Source organism: Bufo bufo, chromosome 6, assembly GCF_905171765.1.
Source record: "Bufo bufo chromosome 6, aBufBuf1.1, whole genome shotgun sequence".
NCBI classification, from domain to species: Eukaryota; Metazoa; Chordata; class Amphibia; order Anura; family Bufonidae; genus Bufo; species Bufo bufo.
Genome location: NC_053394.1, coordinates 20,051,206 through 20,075,976, shown reverse-complemented (window position 1 = coordinate 20,075,976; position 24,771 = coordinate 20,051,206). Strand labels below are relative to the sequence as shown.

Genomic DNA, 24,771 nt, shown 5'->3' with positions numbered 1-24,771 from the left:
TTCATCGTCCACCACCTCCTCTTCCACTTCCTCACTCTTTTCATCCTCCTGACTTGTTGACCTAACCACAACCTCAGTGATTGACAACTGTGTCTCATCCTACTCCTTCACCTCTTGAGACAGTAATTGCAGTTGAGTTATTGGCAACTGTGTTTCATCATTTCATTAAACAGTAATTGCCGTATCGTAACGTCATCTTATGTGACTATGGATGCTGAAGAGTTTGGGAATTAGGGCCACAAGATCTGTCCCTCTTCAAGCGTGCTTGGCGAGAGGGCCAAATCAAGCAATGGTGAAGAAAAGAGGTCCTCGGAATATCACTTGTAGGATCACTTGTTTGGCCAGACTCTCCATGGTGGGAGGAAGGAATATCAAGACTGGACTTGGTGGAAGACAGGGTGGTGCTTAAAGGGATTCTGTCATGACATTTTAGGCCTATAACCTAAACATATGGCCAGGTCCATCCAAATAGCATGAATCTGAAACTGTACTTATTAAATGTGCGCATACACTTCCAAATCCTACGCTACTGTACGTGTGACATACTTTCAAGCATATATCAAATTTAAAATGAAGAAGGTGAGCAGAAAGGGACAGGGAAGTGGCCGTGAAAAAAAGTCATCCACGATACCTAGATTCATGTCCCAGTTTGCAGGGCGGCGCAGGACACCACTCTTGAAGTCAGACCAGTGCGACCAGGTGGTCGGTTGGATTGCAATAGATAATGCTTCCATTCGGTTAAAGGGATTATGTCATGACATTTTAGGCCTATAACCTAAACATATGGCCAGGTCCGTCCAAATAGCATGAATCCGAAACTGTACTTATTAAATGTGCCTGAGGCTCTATTAGCACATAATACAGGTTTTTATAACCTGTCATTCACCTACCTAAGGTGCCCAAGGAGACGTCGCTTCATACAGGGTGCCCGGCTGCAGCCATCTCCGCCCAGCGCCGCCTTCCCACTAGAAATCGCTGCCCTCCATGCCAGGGTCTCCTGCTGCATTGAACTCACTTGTACCTTCTGCGCGTGCGCCGGATAACTTGCCCGGCACCCTCACTCACAGTGCGCCTGCGTCCCTTATTCAATGCCAGCGTCTCCTGCTGCGCCTGCGCCGGCTTGGGAGGATCGGGGACTGTAAAAGCCGCCCAGCCAGTGAATAATAATGAGCTGGGCGGCGCTAGGAAGCGACAGTTGAGGCGCGGCTGGGCACAAAGGTAGGAGTAAAAACGCCCCTTGGGCATAAAGAGATGTGAAAAACCGCCCCTTGGGCATAAAAGAAGCTGATTGACAGATGATTATAAAGTTGTTTTTACATGGTTTAAAATGCCGACAGGGGGTACACTTATGTGATTGTAATACACTTTAATAGACCTATAACTGCATAGGAATAACTTAATATGTTTATCGGGCCTGTCAGTGTCCCTTTAAGGAAGTGCTGCAGAAAAAAAAACAGCAAGCATGCTGAGGCCAGGGCTGTGAGGAAACTGTTGAGCACATCCCAGAACCACAGAACCCACACAGACAGAGCCCAGGACTGCAGCGGTGAATGGAAGCACTGGCCACAGATCACCGCTGAGCGCGGCGGTAAGCAGGGGAACAGCGGCGCACAGCAGCCGCTGTTACAGATTCCTCCTCTCATCAACCTCGCAACTCCAAGCATTCTTTATGGCAAAGGCAATGGCATTGATGTTCACTAAAAACTCACAAGTATCAAAACCTATTTTCCCTTTCTTGGATGGCATTTCGTGCTGAACATAGGTGTGGTTTTCAGCTGATCTCCTTCGACTAGCACAGTCTTTTTTAGCAAAGTCTCTTTCCCCTCCTCTACGTGTTAGTATGTGAGGGGATGGCAGGTGTATTCACAACCCTAGGTGCAGGTTTCAGAGCCTCTTTTCAGTTGTAGAACCTTTTCCCCTCACTGATCTGCAGGTAGTTGTACACAGTCATCAGTCCTGCTGGTTGGTTGGTGTACTGCAGGACGTCTTGGACAGACGGCTACCTTTGAGGTTCACTCATGGACAACAGTAGTGCGAGCAGCAAGGCCTTTTTCAGCAAGGCAGACCAGTGGTTAAAGTCTTTTCTTGTTAGGTGGCAGGTCACAGACCTCCTCCACTGCTCCTCACATGTAATCTCCAATCCTCACAGGACCTCCTTCTCTGCTCCTCACACGTAAACTCCGATCCTTACAGGACCTCCTCTACTGCTCCTCACAAGTAACCTCAGATCCTTACAGGACCTCCTCTGCTCCCCACAGGGCCTTCTTCTCTGCTCCTGAGATGTAACCTCTGATCCTTACATTTAATCTCCGAACCTAATAGGACCTCCTCACACGTAACCTCCGATCCTCACAAGACCTCCCCCTCTGCTCCTCACATGTAATTACTGATCCACAGGACCTCCTCTGCTCCTCACATGTAACCTCCGATCCTCACAGCTCCTCCTCCTCTGCTCTTCACATGTAACCTCCAATCCTCACAGGACCTCCTCCTCTGCTCTTCACACGCAACTTCCAATCCTCACAGAAATTCCTCCTCACACGTAACCTGCGATCATCACAGGACCTCCTCCTCTGCTCCTTACACGTAACCTCCGATCCTGACAGGACCCCCTTCTCTGCTCCTCACATGTAATCTCTGATCTACAGGACCTGCTCTGCTCCTCACATATAACCTCCGATCCTCACAGGACCTCCTTCTCTGCTCCTCACACGTAACCTCCGATCCTCACAGGACTTCCTCCTCTGATCCTCACACGTAACCTCTGATCCTCACAGGACCTCCTCCTCTGCTCCTCAAACTTAACCTCTGATCCTCACAGGACCTCCTCCTCTGCTTCTCACATGTAACCTCCGATCCTCACAGGACCTCCTCCTCTGCTCCTCACACAATCATCTACAGGATTTCTCCTGTTCATCCCCCATACTTTGGAACTCACCTCCCCAGCACATCAGACTCTCCCCCAACATCCAATCCTTCATAAGCAACCTGAAAATAAACCTTTCAAGAAATCTATAACATACAACAACCCCACTGTTACTCCACAGCGGGCAGGGTCCTCTCTTCCTCTGTACCAGTCTGTCACTACGTTATTTCATGCTCATTGTACTTGCTTTTAGATTATGTATACGAACCCTGTTCATAGGTACAACACCCTGGAATTAATAGCGCTTTATATATAAAGCACACTCATCTGATGCAGCTACAGTGAACACACACAGCTCTGCTACATGCACACTGGAGAAGGGCTACATAGTGTAACATCACTCCTGTAATGTCACACTGCTAAAGGACAACATGTGAACGTTCAGTTTAAAGGGTTTCTACCACTTCGTTTTCACATAATTAGCTTTCAGACACTAGCGATCCACTAGTGTCTGCTCTACCAAACAATCCTAATATAATAGCTTTTGGTGCAGCCGTTTCGCTAAAAAACGAACTTATATTGATATGCTAATGAGCCTCTAGGTGCTATGGGGGCGTCATTAGCACCTAGAGGCTCGGTCTACCTTCACAAAATGCCGCCGCCCAGATGTCTGAGCAGGGAGCGGTCAGACATTCACTGTGCATGCGCCGAATACAGACGCGCACGCCGCATGCGCGAGAATTCGTCCGCTGGCTCACAGGGAGGATCGCATTCCGGAGGAGATGGGCGGGCTGGAGGGACGCGCTGGGCGGCGGCATTTTGTGAAGGTAGACCGAGCCTCTAGGTGCTAATGATGCCCCCATAGCACCTAGAGGCTCATTAGCATATCAATATAAGTTCGTTTTTTAGCGAAACGGCTGCACCAAAAGCTATTATATTAGGATTTTTGGTAGAGCAGACACTAGTGGATCGCTAGTGTCTGAAAGCTAATTATGTGAAAACGAAGTGGTAGAAACCCCTTAATCAAACCTGACTGCATTACATATCACTTCCCACACAGCTCTGCTATGTACACTACAGACCAAAAGTTTGGACACACCTTCTCATTCAAAGGCCTCATGCACACGGATCCGTCTGCATAAAAGCTGTAGTTAACACATTGGTGGCCAGTGCGGCCGCCCCCCCTCCCTCCCCTGTAGTTAACTCATTGGTGGCTAGTGGGCCCCCCTCCCTCCCCTGTAGTTAACTCGTTGGTGGCCAGTGGGCCCTCCCCCCTTCCTCCCCCTGCTAATTAAAATCTCCCCCCCTATCATTGGTGGCATCGGAAAGTACCGATCGAAGTCCCAGTTTAATCGCTGGGGCTCCGATCGGTAACCATGGCAACCAGGACACTACTGCAGTCCCGGTTGCCATGGTTACTTAGCAATTTGTAGAAGTATTATACTTACCTGCGAGGCTGCGATGTCTGCTTCCGGCCGGAAGCTCCTCCTACTGGTAAGTGACAGATCATTAAGCAATGCGCCGCACAGACCTGTCACTTACCAGTAGGAGGAGCTCCCGGCCGGAAGCAGACATCGCAGCTCGTAGGTAAGTATGATGCTTCTACAAATTGCTAAGTAACCATGGCAACCGGGACTGCAGTAGCATCCTGGTTGCCATGGTTACCGATCGGAGCCCCAGCAATTAAACTGGGACTCCGATCGGTACTCTCCGCTGCCACCAATGATAGGGGGGGAGATTTTAATTAGGAGGGGGAGGGAGGGCCCACTGGCCACCAACGAGTTAACTACAGGGGAGGGGGGGGCAACTGGCCACCAATGAGTTAACTACAAGGGAGGGAGGGGGGCCGGCCGCACTGGACAACAAAGAGTTAACTACAGGGGGGAGGGGGGGCTGGCCACACTAGCCACCAATGAGTTAAAAACAGGGGGGGGGGTCTGCCCCCTGCTGCCTGGCAGCACCTGCCAGGCAGTAGGGGGCAGTCATGTACACAGTTCTTTTAGTATATTCTAACCTGAAGCGTCCCCATCACCATGGGAACGCCTCTGTGTTAGAATATACTGTCGGATTTGAGTTTCACGATCTAACTTATATCCGACAGTATATTCTAACATAGAGGCGTTCCCATGGTGATGGGGACGCTTCAAGTTAAAATATACCATCGGATTGGAGAAAACTCCGATCCTATGGTATATTAATAGGGACTCCTGACTTTACATTGTGTCAACGTCAAACGGATCCGTCCCCATTGACTTGCATTGTAATTCAGAACGGATCAGTTTGGCTCCGCACGGCCAGGCGGACACCAAAACGACTTTTTTTTCATGTCCGTGGATCCTCCAAAAATCAAGGAAGACCCACGGATGAAAAAACGGTCACGGATCACGGACCTACGGACCCCGTTTTTGAAGGCCGTAAAAAAACAACGGTCGTGTGTATGAGGTCAAAGAGTTTTCTTTATTTTCATGACTATGAAAATTGTAGATTCACACTGAAGGCATCAAAACTATGAATTAACACATGTGGAATTATATACATAACAAACAAGTGTGAAACAACTGAAAATATGTCATATTCTAGGTTCTTCAAAGTAGCCACCTTTTGCTTTGATTACTGCTTTGCACACTCTTGGCATTCTCTTGATGAGCTTCAAGAGGTAGTCCCCTGAAATGGTTTTCACTTCACAGGTGTGCCCTGTCAGGTTTAATAAGTGGGATTTCTTGCCTTATAAATGGGGTTGGGACCATCAGTTGCGTTGAGGAGAAGTCAGGTGGATACACAGCTGATAGTCCTACTGAATAGACTGTTAGAATTTGTATTATGGCAAAAAAAAAGCAGCTAAGTAAAGAGAAACGAGTGGCCATCATTACTTTAAGAAATGAAGGTCAGTCAGTCAGCCGAAAAAATTGGGAAAACTTTGAAAGTAAGGGCTATTTGAGTGATGGGGTGCTGCGCCAGATGACCTGGCCTCTACAGTCACCGGACCTGAACCTAATCGAGATGGTTTGGGGTGAGTTGGACCGCAGAGTGAAGGCAAAAGGGCCAACAAGTGCTAAGCATCTCTGGTAACTCCTTCAAGACTGTTGGAAGACCATTTCAGGGGACTACCTCTTGAAGCTCATCAAGAGAATGCCAAGAGTGTGCAAAGCAGTAATCAAAGCAAAAGGTGGCTACTTTGAAGAACCTAGAATATGACATATTTTCAGTTGTTTCACACTTGTTTGTTATGTATACAGGGAGTGCAGAATTATTAGGCAAGTTGTATTTTTGAGGATTAATTTTATTATTGAACAACAACCATGTTCTCAATGAACCCAAAAAACTCATTAATATCAAAGCTGAATATTTTTGGAAGTAGTTTTTAGTTTGTTTTTAGTTTTAGCTATTTTAGGGGGATATCTGTGTGTGCAGGTGACTATTACTGTGCATAATTATTAGGCAACTTAACAAAAAACAAATATATACCCATTTCAATTATTTATTTTTACTAGTGAAACCAATATAACATCTCAACATTCACAAATATACATTTCTGACATTCAAAAACAAAAACAAATCAGTGACCAATATAGCCACCTTTCTTTGCAAGGACACTCAAAAGCCTGCCATCCATGGATTCTGTCAGTGTTTTGATCTGTTCACCATCAACATTGCGTGCAGCAGCAACCACAGCCTCCCAGACACTGTTCAGAGAGGTGTACTGTTTTCCCTCCTTGTAAATCTCACATTTGATGATGGACCACAGGTTCTCAATGGGGTTCAGATCAGGTGAACAAGGAGGCCATGTCATTAGATTTTCTTTTTTTATACCCTTTCTTGCCAGCCACGCTGTGGAGTACTTGGAGCATGTATGGAGTACTTGGAGCGTGTGATGGAGCATTGTCCTGCATGAAAATCATGTTTTTCTTGAAGGATGCAGACTTCTTCCTGTACCACTGCTTGAAGAAGGTGTCTTCCAGAAACTGGCAGTAGGACTGGGAGTTGAGCTTGACTCCATCCTCAACCCGAAAAGGCCCCACAAGCTCATCTTTGATGATACCAGCCCAAACCAGTACTCCACCTCCACCTTGCTGGCGTCTGAGTCGGACTGGAGCTCTCTGCCCTTTACCAATCCAGCCATGGGCCCATCCATCTGGCCCATCAAGACTCACTCTCATTTCATCAGTCCATAAAACCTTAGAAAAATCAGTCTTGAGATATTTCTTGGCCCAGTCTTGACGTTTCAGCTTGTGTGTCTTGTTCAGTGGTGGTCGTCTTTCAGCCTTTCTTACCTTGGCCATGTCTCTGAGTATTGCACACCTTGTGCTTTTGGGCACTCCAGTGATGTTGCAGCTCTGAAATATGGCCAAACTGGTGGCAAGTGGCATCTTGGCAGCTGCACGCTTGACTTTTCTCAGTTCATGGGCAGTTATTTTGCGCCTTGGTTTTTCCACACGCTTCTTGCGACCCTGTTGACTATTTTGAATGAAACGCTTGATTGTTCGATGATCACGCTTCAGAAGCTTTGCAATTTTAAGAGTGCTGCATCCCTCTGCAAGATATCTCACTATTTTTGACTTTTCTGAGCCTGTCAAGTCCTTCTTTTGACCCATTTTGCAATAATTATGCACACCTAATATAGGGTGTTGATGTCATTAGACCACACCCCTTCTCATTACAGAGATACACATCACCTAATATGCTTAATTGGTAGTAGGCTTTCGAGCCTATACAGCTTGGAGTAAGACAACATGCATAAAGAGGATGATGTGGTCAAAATACTAATTTGCCTAATAATTCTGCACGCAGTGTATAATTCCACATGTGTTAATTCATAGTTTTGATGCCTTCATAGTCATGAAAATAAAGAAAACTCTTTGAATGAGAAGGTGTGTCCAAACTTTTGGTCTGTACTGTATATATCACACTAATCCTGATACCAGCACCACACATATGCACAGCTCTGCAACATCACATTACACACAGCACTGTGCTGGGGACATATCCGCCATACAATATACACTGCTCAAAAAAATAAAGGGAACACAAAAATAACACATCCTAGATCTGAGTTAATTAAATATTCTTCTGAAATACTTTGTTCTTTACATAGTTGAATGTGCTGACAACAAAATCACACAAAAATTAAAAAATGGAAATCAAATTTTTCAACCCATGGAGGTCTGGATTTGGAGTCACACTCAAAATTAAAGTGGAAAAACACACTACAGGCTGATCCAACTTTGATGTAATGTCCTTAAAACAAGTCAAAATGAGGCTCAGTAGTGTGTGTGGCCTCCACGTGCCTGTATGACCTCCCTACAACGCCTGTGCATGCTCCTGATGAGGTGGCGGACGGTCTCCTGAGGGATCTCCTCCCAGACCTGGACTAAAGCATCTGCCAACTCCTGGACTGTCTGTGGTGCATGTGACGTTGGTGGATAGAGCGAAACATGATGTCCCAGATGTGCTCAATTGGATTCAGGTCTGGGGAACGGGCGTGCCAGTCCATAGCATCAATGCCTTCGTCTTGCAGGAACTGCTGACACACTCCAGCCACATGAGGTCTAGCATTGTCTTGCATTAGGAGGAACCCAGGGCCAACCGCACCAGCATATGGTCTCACAAGGGGTCTGAGGATCTCATCTCGGTACCTAATGGCAGTCAGGCTACCTCTGGCGAGCACATGGAGGGCTGTGCGGCCCTCCAAAGAAATGCCACCCCACACCATTACTGACCCAATGCCAAACTGGTCATGCTGGAGGATGTTGCCGGCAGCAGAACGTTCTCCACGGCGTCTCCAGACTCTGTCACGTCTGTCACATTTGCTCAGTGTGAACCTGCTTTCATCTGTGAAGAGCACAGGGCGCCAGTGGCGAATTTGCCAATCTTGGTGTTCTCTGGCAAATGCCAAACGTCCTGCACGGTGTTGGGCTGCAAGCACAACCTCCACCTGTGGACGTCGGGCCCTCATATCACCCTCATGGAGTCTGTTTCTGACCGTTTGAGCAGACACATGCACATTTGTGGCCTACTGGAGGTCATTTTGCAGGGCTCTGGCAGTGCTCCTCCTGTTCCTCCTTGCACAAAGGCGGAGGTAGCAGTCCTGCTGCTGGGTTGTTGCCCTCCTACGGCCTCCTCCACGTCTCCTGATGTACTGGCCTGTCTCCTGGTAGCGCCTCCATGCTCTGGACACTACGCTGACAGACACAGCAAACCTTCTTGCCACAGCTCGCATTGATGTGCCATCCTGGATAAGCTGCACTACCTGAGCCACTTGTGTGGGTTGTAGACTCCGTCTCATGCTACCACTAGAGTGAAAGCACCGCCAGCATTCAAAAGTGACCAAAACATCAGCCAGGAAGCATAGGAACTGAGAAGTGGTCTGTGGTCACCACCTGCAGAACCACTCCTTTATTGGGGGTGTCTTGCTAATTGCCTATAATTTCCACCTGTTGTCTATCCCATTTGCACAACAGCATGTGAAATTGATTGTCACTCAGTGTTGCTTCCTAAGTGGACAGTTTGATTTCACAGAAGTGTGATTGACTTGGAGTTACATTGTGTTGTTTAAGTGTTCCCTTTATTTTTTTGAGCAGTGTACATACACACACAGCTCTGCTATCTGCATATCACACAGTCCCGCACTGTACACAGCTCTGCTCCATGTATTGCATACACACACAGCTCTGCTATGTACATATTACACTAGTCCTGATACCAGCACCGTACATATACACAGCTCCGCTCCATGTATTGCATACACACAGCGATGTGCTGGAAGCATATCCACCACAGATGACACATACACAGCTCAATGTATCTCATACACACACAGCTCTGCTAGCTGAATATTACACTAAGTCCTGATACAAACACCGTACGTATATACACAGCTCTGCGGCATCCACGTTACACACACACAGCGCTGTGCTGGAGGCATATGCACCATACATACACAGCTCCACTCTGTGTATCTTGTACACCCACAGCACTGCTACACGACATTAAACACAGTGATGTGCTTCAGATATATCCACCATACTTTATACATACACAGCTCAGCCTCCACATACCTCATACAGACACAGCTCTGCTACATGCACACATGCAGCTATACTACATCACATTACACACAGCTAGTATTGAGCGAATCGAGTTTCGGATCATAGATTCAAAGTTGATTTGCTCAAAACTTTGTAACAATGTTCTGTGGAGATCCGTCGCCGTACAGCATTCGAATGTATGGGCTCAGACGAGGGAAATTAATGTCGTAAATCTCGCGGGACTTCGGTGAATAACTTCGGACTTCGATTGTACAACTTGAAAACCATTTTAAAACTTGGCTCCGAAGTCGGCTTCAATACTGAGGTGCCCGCCCGTACCAAAGCCAACTTCGGTTTTAAAATGGTTTTCAAGTTGAATAATTGAATGGCGAAGTTATTCACCGAAATCTCGCAAGTCTTCGGAAATAACGAATTTCACCTCATCAGAGCCCATACATTTTATTGCTCTACGGAAACATATTTCCGTACAGCATTAACACAAAGTTTTGAACGACTTGACCTCGATGACCTGTTCTGTGAAAATCTGCTGCCCTCGTCACTTCCGGTCTCGACGTCACGCTTCTGAGGTAGGTGAGCTCCTGATACAGCCCCTGTGAAGATCCGATGCCCCTGTGAAGATCCGATGCCCCTGCACATGTCCACTGTTAAAATAAAATGCCCAGCTCCTGATACAGCCCCTGTGAAGATCCGATGCCCCTGAGCATGCCCGATGTTAAAATAAACTGCCCAGCTCCTGTGAAGAGCCGATGCCCCTGCACGTGCCCGCTGTTAAAATAAAATGCCCAGCTCCTGATACAGCCCCTGTGAAGATCCGATGCCCCTGTACGTGCCCACTGTTAAAATAAAATGCCCAGCTTCTGATACAGCCCCTGTGAAGATCCGATGCCCCTGTACGTGCCCACTGTTAAAATAAAATGCCCAGCTCCTGATACAGCCCCTGTGAAGATCCGATGCCCGATACAGCCCCTGTGAAGATCCGATGCCCCTGCACGTGCCCGCTGTCCCCATTCAGCCTCTATTAAAAAAAGCTGCCCAGCGCCTGTGAAAATCTGCTGCCCGCCCGTTCACATACAGCAGCTGTTAGAATAAGCTGCCCGGAGCCAAGCCTTCTTTACAGCCTATGAGGTTGCCAGCTTTGGGACACACCGACCTCAGAAGGGTGACGTCGAGACCGGAAGTGACGAGGGCAGCAGATTTTCACAGAACAGAGCCCTGCACACACTGAGGTAATCCTGTCACTGTGGCAACTGATCATGGGATCCCTGACTCCGCCCCTACATGTGGCTGATCACATGACTATGACATCATCCCAGGTCCTGTACAGCCGCTCTGCAGATGGAGGTAGGGGATCTCCTGTGTGGTCGCCCCGCTCATTAACCCCTCCATATCCTGGGCCTTGAGGACTTATGTGTGAGGGGTTTTATTAGGCCCAGTTCACACTGAGATTTTTGAGATTCCCATTTATTTCTATGGGAAGCATCACTTGGAAAGAAGAAGCAGCCTCTCCCATCCTGGGGCTGAATCTCCCATTGAAATGAATAGGAAGCAGAAAAAAACTGCTCCATGAAAGTCTGTGTGTTTTTTGTGCGTCTTCTGCTTATTTTTTGGTGCAGATCTGCATCATAAACGGATTTTTGTATTGAAGTGAACACCCATTGGTTGAAGAAAAGATGCATCAAAAACCGCACCGAAAAACGGATTCTGTGCTGATTTTTTAAAACCTGTTTTGGTGTGAACATGCCCTAATACCGCAGGTCATGATATAATCATTTTTATGCCGCCGTATTCCCAGAGCCGTAAATTTTTTGTTTTTCCATTGCTGACGCCGTACGAGTTTTTCAAGAAAACCAAAATGATTTGTTTCCATCATTCCTCTTAGTAAGTAACGTTCTTATTTTTGTCGTTACGATGGCGGCGATGTCGTATACATATGCAGGGATTTTTAACAGTTTACTAAATAAATTTTAAATTTTTATGGGGAAAGATATATATATTTTTTTTACACTACCCAATTTTATTTTAATCTGGATAGTGGCGCGGAGCGTGCCGCACGATGCTGCATTAGAAGGAGCGTACTTGTTTTGTAGGTCGCGTGGGTGATCAGGAATAGTGTTGAGCGAACTTGTGTTTTAAGTTCGGCGTCGGGTTATCGAAATATCGCGTTGTGGATTCTAAATTCCGTTATGTTCCGTGGTAGCGGAATCCATAACGCGATTCTTTGATAACCCGAACTTTAGACGCCGAACTTAAAACACAAGTTCGCTCAACACTAATCAGGAACAGCAGTAATGTGGAGCCGCAGCCGTGCGGTAATGGCGGAGGACGGAGGAGGCTTTCATCCTCACTATTTAGCTCCTACTGTCCATCTGCTCCCGGGGACACAGTCGTGGGGTGTCGGGGGTTACCATGGCAGCCGGGGGTCTAACGAATGATTCCCACATCTACCATCAATAACTGCCTATTAGGACACACCGGAGGCGCGGCCTTAGGCCCCTTTCACACGGGCGAGTATTTTGCGCGGATGCGATGCGTGAGTTGAACACATTGCACCCGCACTGAATACCGACCCATTCATTTCTATGGGGCTGTTCACGTGAGCGGTGATTTTCATGCATCACTTGTGCGTTGCATGAAAATCGCAGCATGCTCTATATTCGGCGTTTTCCATGCAATGCAGGCCCCATAGAAGTGAATGGGGTTGCGTGAAAATCGCAAGCAAGTGCGGATGCGGTGCGATTTTCACGCACGGTTGCTAGGAGACGATCGGGATGGAGACCCGATCATTATTATTTCCCCTTATAACATGGTTATAAGGGAAAAGAATAGCATTCTGAATACAGAATGCATAGTACAATAGCGCTGGAGGGGTTAAAAAAAAATAAAAAAAATTGAACTCACCTTAATCCACTTGATCGCGCAGCCCGGCATCTCTTCTGTCTTCATCTTTGCTGTGTGCAGGAAAAGGACCTGTGGTGAGGTCACTCCGGTCATCACATGATCCATCACCATGGTAAAAGATCATGTGACGGACCATGTGATGACCGGAGTGACGTCACCACAGGTCCTGTTCCTGTGCACAGCAAAGAAGAAGACAGAAGGAGATGCCGGCTGCGCGATCAAGTGGATTAAGGTGAGTTAAATTATTATTATTATTTTTTTAACCCCTCCAGCACTATACTATGCTCTGTATTCAGAATGCTATTATTTTCCCTTATAACCATGTTATAAGGGAAAATAATACAATCTACAGAACAGCAATCCCAAGCCCGAACTTCTGTGAAGAAGTTCGGGTTTGGGTACCAAACATGCCGATTTTTCTCACGCGCGTGCAAAACGCATTACAATGTTTTGCACTCGCGTGGAAAAATCACGCATGTTCCCGCAACGCACCTGCACATTTTCCCGCAACGCCCGTGTGAAAGAGGCCTAATAGCTTGTCTGTCACTACTACACTAAGGGCTCATGCACACAACCGTATGGCTTTTTCAGTGTTTTGCGGTCCGTTTTTTTACAGATCTGTTGTTCCGTTTTTTGTTTCTTTTCCGTTTTTCCGTATGCCATGTACAGTATACAGTAATTACATAGAAAAAATTGGGCTGGGCATAACATTTTCAATAGATGGTTCAGCAAAAAATGGAATGGATACGGAAGACATACGGATTCATTTCCGTATGTGTTCCGTTTTTTTTGCGGACCCATTGACTTGAATGGAGCCAAGCACCGTGATTTGCAGACAAGAATAGGACATGTTCTATCTTTTCACAGTACTGAAATACTGAAACGGAATGCACACGGATACACTTCAGTTTTTTTTTGCTGAACCATTGAAATGAATGGTTCAGTATATGTACCGCATACTGGACTAAAAAAACGGCCAGTATACTGAACGTAAAATACTGTCGTGTGCATGAGCCCTAACAGGCAATAAAGCTTTGGAATACAAACTATAATAGTGGTCGAGCGCCGCTCCCCGTTTCGGCGTGTGCAAGAAGGGCGCTCGCTCTCCCCTGCTGGAGTAAACTACGGATACACCGCTCAGGACAAGCTTCCTGCAGTCCTCAGAAAACAGATTGCGGGAAATCCACATCCAATCTGCTGCCGTGTCTGTACTGGGCCTAATGGCCGAAGAATTATGGGAAGAGACCTCAGACCCCGGGGGAACCTGGCTTAAAGGGCATTGCGTTTCAAGATGTTTAAGATTAAAGACGCTGTCTCCCAGCTCATTCGCTCCCTGGCCTCAGCTTCTCCGATTGCCTCCCTGGATGTAAACTTCGTGTTTGACGCCACTGCCGCCAGTTGTTGGCCATAGCAGTGACCTGATACCCTTGCAATATGACATCCAGGTAGCCCAGCCGAGCAACTGAGAGCAGGGAGCGAAGGAGTCGGGAACCAGTGGCAGGAAAGTATACTTCTCTTCGTAAGTCTGCCCCCCCCCCCCCCCATAAATGTGCACAACCCCTTTAAGACTTGCCTGATAACAGATCAGAATCACAGAAGAGACGAGCTCTGAGATAATGCCCAAATAGTTTCACCTTCTGGCTTCTTCAGGGGTAAAATCTGCGTTCTGGGGACTGAAGGAAGTTTGGTCTGAGCGGTGTAGCTGTTAGTTTATAGTCACAAGTATCTTTCTTGAACATGGAAAAATGGAAAGTGTTCCAATCTCGGACATTTTTGGCATATCTACACGATAGGTGCTAGTCCCACCTCTGCACCCATCGAGCCCAGCCAGGAAATGAGAGGAGACCGCACATACACCGCTCTCTCCATTCACTTAAAAAACACTTCCGAAAACAGCTGAAAACTGTGCCACATGGGCGGCCAGTTAGGCCAGGTGCAATGGGGCCCCGTTCAGGTGCAGGTCCCAGAGGTGGGTATATCCTGTGGAAGTGCCGGATGTGACTCAGATGGGATTTCCTGGAGGGAGAGATGTATAGAATCGGAGCACTAGACGCTGGTGTCTGAACCTCGGCTTCTCTACATGGTTGAATATCTCCAAGATGATCTGTATTGGTTTCTAACGCCTGTTATTGCGAGAAGTCACTCTGAGTCTAGATTTATGAAGTGCTTTACCAGATCTCCGCTTCATACTGGCGTCACCTCTGCGATACGTGAGCGGCTGTAGCGGTCGTGTGGCGGACGCGACGTGCGTGACGTCAGCCATCGACAAGCTGCTCATCTCATGTGAACACAGAATGAGAGAGAATACAACATCTGCTCATCAATATCTGACAAGGGTTTTATTGTCTCCAGTCATTGTATCTTTCACCTTCTCTCCGTCCAGGTTCGTACATTGTAGGATCCTCTCCGTGGATATCTTCTACGTGACATCATTTTCCTGGATGGACAGTGACAGAGACAAGATGGCGGAGAGAATATTAAATCTCATCCTGGAGATCGTCTTCCGGCTTACTGGAGAGGTGAGACGTTATGAGTGTGATGTCACATTACATTAGGCTGTGCTCACATCTCCCTTGCAGATTTGATCATAGATGCTGGAAACAATTGTGCAGCGTACACCACTATTGTTTTTCAGTGAAAGGATGATGACCCATTATAAGTCATTAAGGTCTGTCATGGTGTCCATCACGTAATGAACCTGACAATCCTATGATGGGGCAGAACAATGGAATCGATAAATCAGATGTGAACAGAGCCGTAAGAGATGGACATGGCTGGAAATGAGAGGCTGTGATTTACTAATGTGTCTCCCTATAACCAGGAATACACAGTGGTGAAGAAGACCTCTAGTGAGGCTCCTGTGTCTGAAGGATGGGGAGGAACCCTGAATCCCATCAAGGGACCTCCACCTCACCCCCTGATTCATGAGGAGATCAATGAAGAGAAGATCCTAGATCTCATCCACAAAATCATTGAGCTACTGACTGGAGAGGTGACACCGCGGGGCATGCTGGGACATTATACAGTAACGCTATTGAGGGATCTGCGTTATGACCATCTTTGTGTTGTCAGGTTCCTATAAGGTGTCAGGACATCACCGTCTATTTCTCCATGGAGGAGTGGGAGTATATAGAAGGACACCAGGATCTGTACAAGGACGTCATGATGAAGGATCACAGACCCTACACATCACCAGGTAGTAGACATGACTAAATACATACATGCTGTAATTACCGTAATTGTATGTAAAGAATGAATCCAGTCACTGTGTGTGTCTCCTACAGCGAGATCCAGTAAGAGAACAGCACCGGGGAGATGTCCCAGTCCACAGGATGGTTCAGAAGAGCATCACAGTGTCCTACAAGATGATCAGGTAGATGGAGATAAGATCTCATGAAATGTTCTACATGATCTGTAGAAGATTAATCAATATCGGTCACAAAATACACATAGATCTACATACACTATATCAGGGCTGGCCAACCTGAGGCTCTCCACCTGTTGCAAAACTACAACTCCCAGCATGCCCAGACAGCCTACAGCTATCAGTCTACAGCATGGCATGGTGGGAATTGTAGTTTTACAACAGCTGGAGAGCCGCAGGTTGGCCAGCCCTGCACTATATGATGGTCCTATGTGAAAAGAACACCCTAAAATAACATACCCACTCAGTGCACATAAATACACACTAACCGAAGATGAACTGAGACTAAATGGGTTTTTATATAACAAAATATAAATGTACTTTATTAAATAATTACCATGAAATACAAAATGTGATACATCGGATAAAAAAGTGGACTACACCTGAGGGGACATAACACAATATGCATATAGGCGGAGGACAGTGAAAGAAGACCAAGTTGGCTAGAGTACACAGTAGGTACAAAAATGTATACAAAAGTCACATCCAGACCATATCAAAGTGCAAGTGCATATCTTTGTAGACATGGAAGGAGTAACCATCAATAACCTGATGGCGGATGGTCAAGTATACTAGAATCATATAACATATGTAGGCACCAACCGCTTGTACTAGACCTCACACCCCAAAGAGTAACATACCCATAGAAACAGAAGTGTCCACCTCAGGAGAGCCACGTACTCCGACGCGCGTTTCGGCAGAATGCTTTCCTCTGGGGAATGTGAATCCCCCAGAGGAAGGCATTCTTGTTTCTATGGGTATGTTACTCTTTGGGGTGTGAGGTCTAGTACAAGCGGTTGGTGCCTGCATATGTTATATGATTCTAGTATACTTGGCCATCCGCCATCAGGTTATTGATGGTTACTCCTTCCATGTCTACAAAGATATGCACTTGCACTTTGATATGGTCTGGATGTGACTTTTGTATACATTTTTGTACCTACTGTGTACTCTAGCCAACTTGGTCTTCTTTCACTGTCCTCCGCCTATATGCATATTGTGTTATGTCCCCTCAGGTGTAGTCCACTTTTTTATCCGATGTATCACATTCTGTATTTCATGGTAATTATTTAATAAAGTACATATATAAAAACCCGTTTAGTCTCAGTTCATCTTTGGTTTGGATGATCTGTAGAAGGCTGTGAAGATCCTGTGTTGAGCAGTATTATAGGATTTATACTTGTATAACGGGAAAGGTGGAGATTGTGGGATCAAAGTGTCACTGAGCTTCCTTTTGATATCTGTAAAGGGGGAATATTAATCACCAATATTTATGCAAATATCGGTAATTAATATTCATAAATAGGAGGAGTCGACTATTGATAACTCCGCCTATTTATGCCTTTATATAACAATAACAATATTTTCACTATGCCTTACACTGATCGCTACACTAGCTGCATGCGCCTTACTAACTATCGCCAATAACTACACGTTACACAGATAGATACAAATATAACAGTATTTATTAACAATACACTGCGCAATACACTAACATTACAGCACTAATTATACAGTACTCAACTACACTACACGTTCCCAATTCCGCCCATAAACTAACTATACGATACACACATTCAATATTAACAGCCCACCCACCTAGTACTATAAACTGTCCCTATGGGGTAGACGAAGGTTGACGGTGGTCTTACAAGGGTGTAAGCCGACCTCAAAGCATTAAAGGGTTACTAGGGGAGTATAGGGTTACCAGGGGAGTATAGGGTTACCAGGGGAGTATAGGGTTACCAGGGGAGTATAGGGTTACCAGGGAGTATAGGGTTACCAGGGGAGTATAGGGTTACCAGGGGAGTATAGGGTTACCAGGGGAGTATATAGCAGTGGGGTATATAATAGTGGGGTATATAGTAGTGGGGTATATAGTAGTGGGGTATATAATAGTGGGGTATATAGTAGTGGGGTATATAGTATATATATAGTAGTGGGGTATATTGTGAGTGGTGAGAGTGGTAGGGGGTATATAGAGAGAGAGAGTAGTGGGGTATATTGCAGGGGGGTCCGGAGGGTATACAGATGATGCAGGGGGATCCGGAGGGTATACAGATATAGAGTGATACTTAGGATTAATGCTCGTTGTCCAGGGGTCGCTCGTTCGTCTAAGGGGGGGTCTCCTTCAGCGGCGGGGGGGCGGCACGGCTCTTCTTCCCCAGTGCTGGGTCCGTGGGATATTTATATCCCACGGCCCGCACTGCCGCACCGCCCACAGGGTGGCGCACGCGCGCACACCACTATTGGAGACACGTGGGCCGTCGCAGTGAGATGATGTCACTGCGCCGGCCCGTGCGTCTCCTGAACGAGCGCATCGGGGCCGCGCTTTCATACCAACAGGCGGGGGAAGCCTTTGATCTCCCGCCTGTGGTATTTAGCATTCCGGCCAGCGAGATGTTAATTTCGCTGCCGGAATGCGCATAATAGAAGAAGGGGAGAAACCTCCTCTCCTTCTATCATGTATAATTGTCTCCAGCGGCGCTGGTGACAATTATATCAAAGGGCTCCGATTCTGTGGAATCCGAGTCCTTTGTAGTTATCAGGATGACCGGACCTTAGTCCGGTCATTCTGATGCAATCAACCAGATTGCATCTGTGTGAATGCTTGGGGGACATTCACACCGATGCATCTGGTTTCAGATGTATGGAGGGGGGGGGAATATCATATAATATATATCTATATATGTGTATGGATGCATGGGGCACATCCATACACATGTATACACCAACATAGGGGACAAATACACACACATCAGGGGGCATAAGGGGCCCAGTTATATACATGTATACATATCCTAATATGTATACACATGTATACAAGGGGCCACTGCCCTATACATATTATAAAGGGGGATTATAGAAATACATATACATATATATATAGAAAAGGGGGCCACAGTATATATGCTAAGGGTGCATATATTTCCCACAGGGGCCACCATGAGTCCCTGTGGGCACCCATGGGCAAACGCGCACAGATGCTTGGCACATCTGTGCACATCATCCCAGGATGCGGTAGTACATGTATGCATATATACCATACATGGCCGCACGTGATTGCATGCATGTATGGGTATATATGCATACGTCTCAACTCTTCCTCAACAATATCATAGAGGCATTTCAATGGATTTGGTCAGTGTGGGTCTGAGTGCTGAGACCCCCACTGATCGCTAGAACGAGGAGAGAGAAGCCCTCACATAGCACGCTCTTTCTCCATGCTGCAGGAGACTGAATTGAACCCATTGAGGCAGTGCTGAAAGCCAAGGGACTCTATGAGTTGTCAGACCAGACGTATAAATGGAGAAGAGTAGGGGTCACAGAACAGAGCATTGAGGGACATTGGCAGACAGAGGGTGGGATGAGGTGGTGGGTGAGGTATGAGGAGATCCAGGAGAGGACAATGTCTGTGCAGCCGAGGGATGAGGAGGGAGTGGAGGTAAAACGTTCCACATGATTTCTCGGCCTGTATGGTGATTTTTTAAAATATTTGTTTCTCAGCTTTTGGATCAGGGTAATCTGAAGCAGAGTAATGCTGCGGCCATAATGAAAGAGGAGGAGACTTATGTGAGGGGTAATGAGCAGTGCAACGGAAACCTTCCTAAAGACAACCGCCCAGGTGAGGAATGACCATGAAATGCAGACAGGAGTCACCGATTCTACTCATTCACTGGCAGTTTTTGAAGCTTTGTATTCTGTCTATTTCGACTGGGCATTTAATATATAGATGTTAAAATTCCGCTGAAAGACTCCAGTTTTCCATGATACAAATTCAATACAATTTAATGACATACTCGGAAAACCCATGACAGGGCGCAATGCACATCCCAACCACTGGGTGGCCACACATTGACACATACAGCATAGACATCTCCCAACAGAGTGTGTATAGGAAGGACACACCTGTATGTGTATGAGACCTGGATACAGGAGTAGTGTGAACAGGATTCTGTACTGAATTGGAAGATGAACCAGTGATACCAGGTAGCTGTACCTCTGGGTCAGGAGATTGTCTTCCATTCATGTGATTTCCCAATGAAGATGGTTCCTGAAGTCTCTTTATACAGATTTTTTTTTACCAAAGCCTGGAGTAGATCAAAGGATGCCTTGCAATGTATATGGAAATATATGTTTTATTAAATATTAATATAGTTTTATAGAGACTCTGTCTGATCATGCTCAACTGCTAACAGATCTAGGCAGGGACTAGGGAGAAGGACAAACGTACCTTTTGGGGAGTTATTAAAAGGAGCAATGTGAATATCAACTTTTACTCTGGCAGATTCTGCAAGTGCCCAGGAGGCGGAGCTTCAATGTGAAGTGTTTTCTGCATTGAGCTGCTCCACAGCCTCTCCCGTCCGCTCTAAGCAGCAGCTGTAGCATCCGACCAGTAGACCACTACAGCTGTCACTCAGAGGGAAAGGGCTGTGAAGCAGCTCAGCGCAGAGAGCACTTCATAGTGAAGCTCCGCCTACTAGGCACTTCCAGTAGCAAAATCTGGCAGAATAAAAGTGCATTTTTACTCTTCTCCTGATAATATAAGCTCCACAATAGATATATTTGTTCTGTTCTCCCCAGCACTTACCAAGCGCTTTCAGCAGTTTAGCATGGTCAAAACTTCTGACAGATTCCCTTCAAGGTTTATTATAATATTATTCACATGTAATAAAAATCTGTTTTATTCTTGGCAGATGATTGTACCGGGAGATCAGAGGGACATCCGATATCTTCAGATTCTAATGCAGATAATTATATCACACAAGATATTTACAAGGATCACACCATTATCCCTGAGAAACCCTTGCCCCTTCATAGCAAAGATCTACTGGGTGTTAAACATCAAAGAGCAAAGGAGAAGCCGTTTTCATGTTCGGAATGTGGACAGTGTTTTAGCCACAAATCGTCCCTCGTTAAACACACTAGAATTCACACAGGAGAGAAGCCTTACTCATGTTCAGAGTGTGGGAAGTGTTTTAAGCGGAAATCTGATCTTGTGCCACACCAGAGAATTCACACAGGGGAGAAGCCTTTTTCTTGTTCAGAATGTGGGAAGTGTTTTAACTGGAGGCCGCATCTTGCTATACATCAGAGAATTCACACGGGGATGAAGCCATATCCGTGTTCAGAATGTGGAAAATGTTTCACAATCAAATCAAATCTTGCTAAACATAAGAGAATTCACACAGGGGAGAAGCCATTTTCATGTACTGAGTGTGGGAAGAGTTTTACAGAAAAATCAACTCTTGTTATCCATGAGAGATGTCACACGGGAGTGAAGCCGTTTTCATGTGCTGATTGTGGGAAATATTTTAGCCAGAAATCGGTTCTTGTTGCGCATCAGAGAATTCACACAGGGTTGAAGCCTTTTTCGTGTGCTGAATGCGGGAATTGTTTTAATCAGAAATCTGATCTTGTTGCACATCAGAGAAATCATGCAGGGATGAAGCCGTTTCCATGCTCAGAATGTGGAAAATGTTTTACAATTAAATCAAATCTTACGAAACATAAGAGAATTCACACAGAGGAGAAACCATTTTCATGTTTTCAATGCGGGAAATGTTTCAAACATAAACCAACTCTTATTCAACATGAGAGAAGCCACACAGGGGCAAAGCCGTTTTCATGTGCAGATTGTGGGAAATATTTTAGCAGTAAATCGAGTCATGCTGTACATCAGAGAATTCACACAGGGGAGAAGCCATTTTCATGCTCTGATTGTGGCAAATGTTTTACTCAGAAATCGTATCTTGTTGAGCATCTGAGAACTCACACAGGAGAGAAGCCATATTCATGTTCTGAATGTGGGAAATGCTTTACGAAAAAATCACATCTCGCTACACATCTAAGAACTCACACAGGGGAGAAACCGTATTCGTGTTCTGATTGTGGGAAATGCTTTACGAAAAAATCTTATCTTTTTAAACATGAGAAAAATCACACAGGAGAGAAGCCATAGGCCTGTTGAGATTGTGAGAAACACTACAGTGTTTATCAAATCTTATTACAAATGAGAAAATTCACATGGGGGAGAAGACATTTTCATACCCAGAAAGTGGAAAATTTTCTTACTGAGGAATCAAGTGTTATTGACATCAGAAATTCTCACACAAGGCCAAAGCTGTAGTCACGTCCTGAATTTGGGAAGTCACATCTTAAAGGAACACTTCAGGATCAGATTGAGGCAAAATTCTTGTGCATATGCCATGAGCCACAGTGTTTAAGATAAATTTTGCTCTTTGCTGTACAAAAGACGTGACTTTAAGGGGTTGTCTCACTTCAGTAAGTGGCATTTATCATGTAGAGAAATTTAATACAAGACACTTACTAATGTATTGTGATTATCCATATTGCCTCATTTCCACGGTTACAGACCACCCTGCAATCCATCAGTGGTGGTCGTGCGGCGGGCGGAGAGAGAGAGGCCGGGCGCTAGGGGTCACCTTTAAGATGGAGTAGGTGGTGTTACTTGTTTTGTTACCTGTTTTGCAGCAACAAGGGCACAAGACCCCTTTTAGTGATACGGTGGTAGAAGATACGCAGGGTAGGAATGCCAGAGTGGTGTAGGGTGGCCTAATGTCTCTTAAAGGTGTTGCACTTGTCACGGTGCTCCTACCTGGATACACTGGAACCCCAGGTGTGGCCATCCGCTGCAGAAAAATGGTAGTTGGTGAAGGGGATGATGAAATAAATTGAGTCCAGACCTTGTGATGAACTTGATAACAGCTTTACTTGAATAAACTTTCATCAGGAAACAATCTTCCAGCTTTGTCTTGGTCACCAGCAGGCTTTGGCATTAATTCTGGCAGGCAAACACACTTGGCTCTGCTACATCTGTTACTCTCTGGCTCTGCTGTGCTAACAGGATTAAATAGGAACTTTTCCTCTCCTTTCTTCTGTATGCTGCAACTTGACTTTGTAAACTAGTCTGTCTCTCACTTTATCCAGGGAACTTTCTCCTTGGCTTCAGAGGCTTAAGGCTTCTGCCTCTAGGTCAGGGATCAGCAACCTCCAGCACTCCAGATGTTACAATGCCCAGAATGCTCCATTCACCTCTATGGGAGTTGTGAGAACAACCAAGCATGTTTTCATGCTGAGAGTTGTAGTTTCCCAGCAGCTGAAGTTCCGAAGGTTGCTGATCCCTGCTCTAGGTCCAGCAGGGCTGAAGGTGCTCTAGCTGGCTTAGAAAGGGCTCGCCCAGCAGGGACAAGCTCCTGCCGCACAACCTCCCTTGGCAGGGGGTAGGCTAGACTGACCCTTTCACTAACTAAAAACTTTTCCCCCAGAGGGAAAGAAGAGAATGGAAAGAAGGTTCTATCCTCTGTCCCTGTAGCTTTGCCATGCTTGCCGCCATCTGCTGGTGAACCAGACACATTACACATAAACAGTTACAAAATCAGAAATACAAATACACATTTTGTAGGATCTGGAAATAAGTGCACAGATGACTATCCATAAGAGATAGTGAAGAGGTATAAAAGGTGGTAATATAGAAGAAAGCGTCAACCTCTCTGGTGGCCAGGACCATGGTAGCGCACATAGGCTAGTGCTTTTTCCTATATTGTGCAAGCATGACCACCACTGATGGATTGCAGGGTGGTCTGTAACCATGGAAACGAGCAGTGTATAATGTGGTGAAAAAATGAATCCAGCCAGCAAAGGAAGCCATATGGACAATACATCAGTAAGTGCCTTTTATTAACTTTCTCTACATGATAGATGCCACTTACTAAAGTGAGAGGACCGCTTTAACATTAAGGGGTATGGATTAATATACCAAAACGTGCAGCTAAGTTCTCAAAGTATACCTACCAATAGGTAGCGTAAAATTAGACAAAAGTTCTAACTGCACCAAATTTATCCGTTTTGCACATCTGCCTGGTCTCACGCTACATTGTAACAATTAGACAAAATTAGTAAATCTATTCCATTGTGTTCTACCCACTGAATGGTGGATAGCTTCCTGCCGGTGTTCCATGACTGAGAATAGTATACGTCTGTCCGAAACGCGTAGGTCATAATGTACTACTTGGATGTTATGCTTTTAATGTGCTCTAATAAAGGAGAAGACTTTATGGACTTGGTGCTGGATTTCCCGTTTGGTTCATTGAATCTCGGTGTCTCGCCCCCACCTCTGCTGGTAGTGCACTAGTCATAACACATTGGGGCAGATTTACTGGTCCTAGGGTAGGAGAGTCCAAAGACGCCACAAGTTTATCACAGAGGCTCAGGCTGGATGGTAAATGGGGTGCACAGCTAGACAGTTCTAACTTTATGGCGACAATTTTTGGCTTACTTTGCGATAGAATTTTGTGCTGCAGTTTTGGTAAAATTGTTGCATCTTAGGTCACTAGTGCTGAACCACTCCCTCTTAGTGAGCTAGAGGCAGTGGATTTTTGTAAAACTAGATGCATAAAATTTTGCAGTAAGGTTGGCGCAATCACATAAGTATATTTATTTTATGCACTTATATTGCGCTACTATATTCCACAGCACTTTACAGACATTCGCATCCTGCTGTCCCCTATGGAGCT

The 24,771-nt window shown here is 45.8% G+C and overlaps 1 protein-coding gene across 1 annotated transcript; it reads left to right on the top strand.

Annotated features, from left to right (window-relative positions):
* Positions 1 to 11,226: 11,226 nt before the first annotated feature.
* On the top strand, positions 11,227 to 23,720 carry LOC121003946 (gastrula zinc finger protein XlCGF26.1-like). The gene is made up of 7 exons (XM_040435915.1): positions 11,227 to 11,253; positions 15,194 to 15,329; positions 15,632 to 15,802; positions 15,883 to 16,006; positions 16,095 to 16,183; positions 19,742 to 19,859; positions 20,932 to 23,720. The coding sequence occupies exons 2-7, from the start codon at positions 15,252 to 15,254 to the stop codon at positions 22,194 to 22,196; spliced, it is 1,845 nt and encodes a 614-aa protein (XP_040291849.1). The 5' UTR covers positions 11,227 to 11,253; positions 15,194 to 15,251; the 3' UTR covers positions 22,197 to 23,720.
* Positions 23,721 to 24,771: the final 1,051 nt, after the last annotated feature.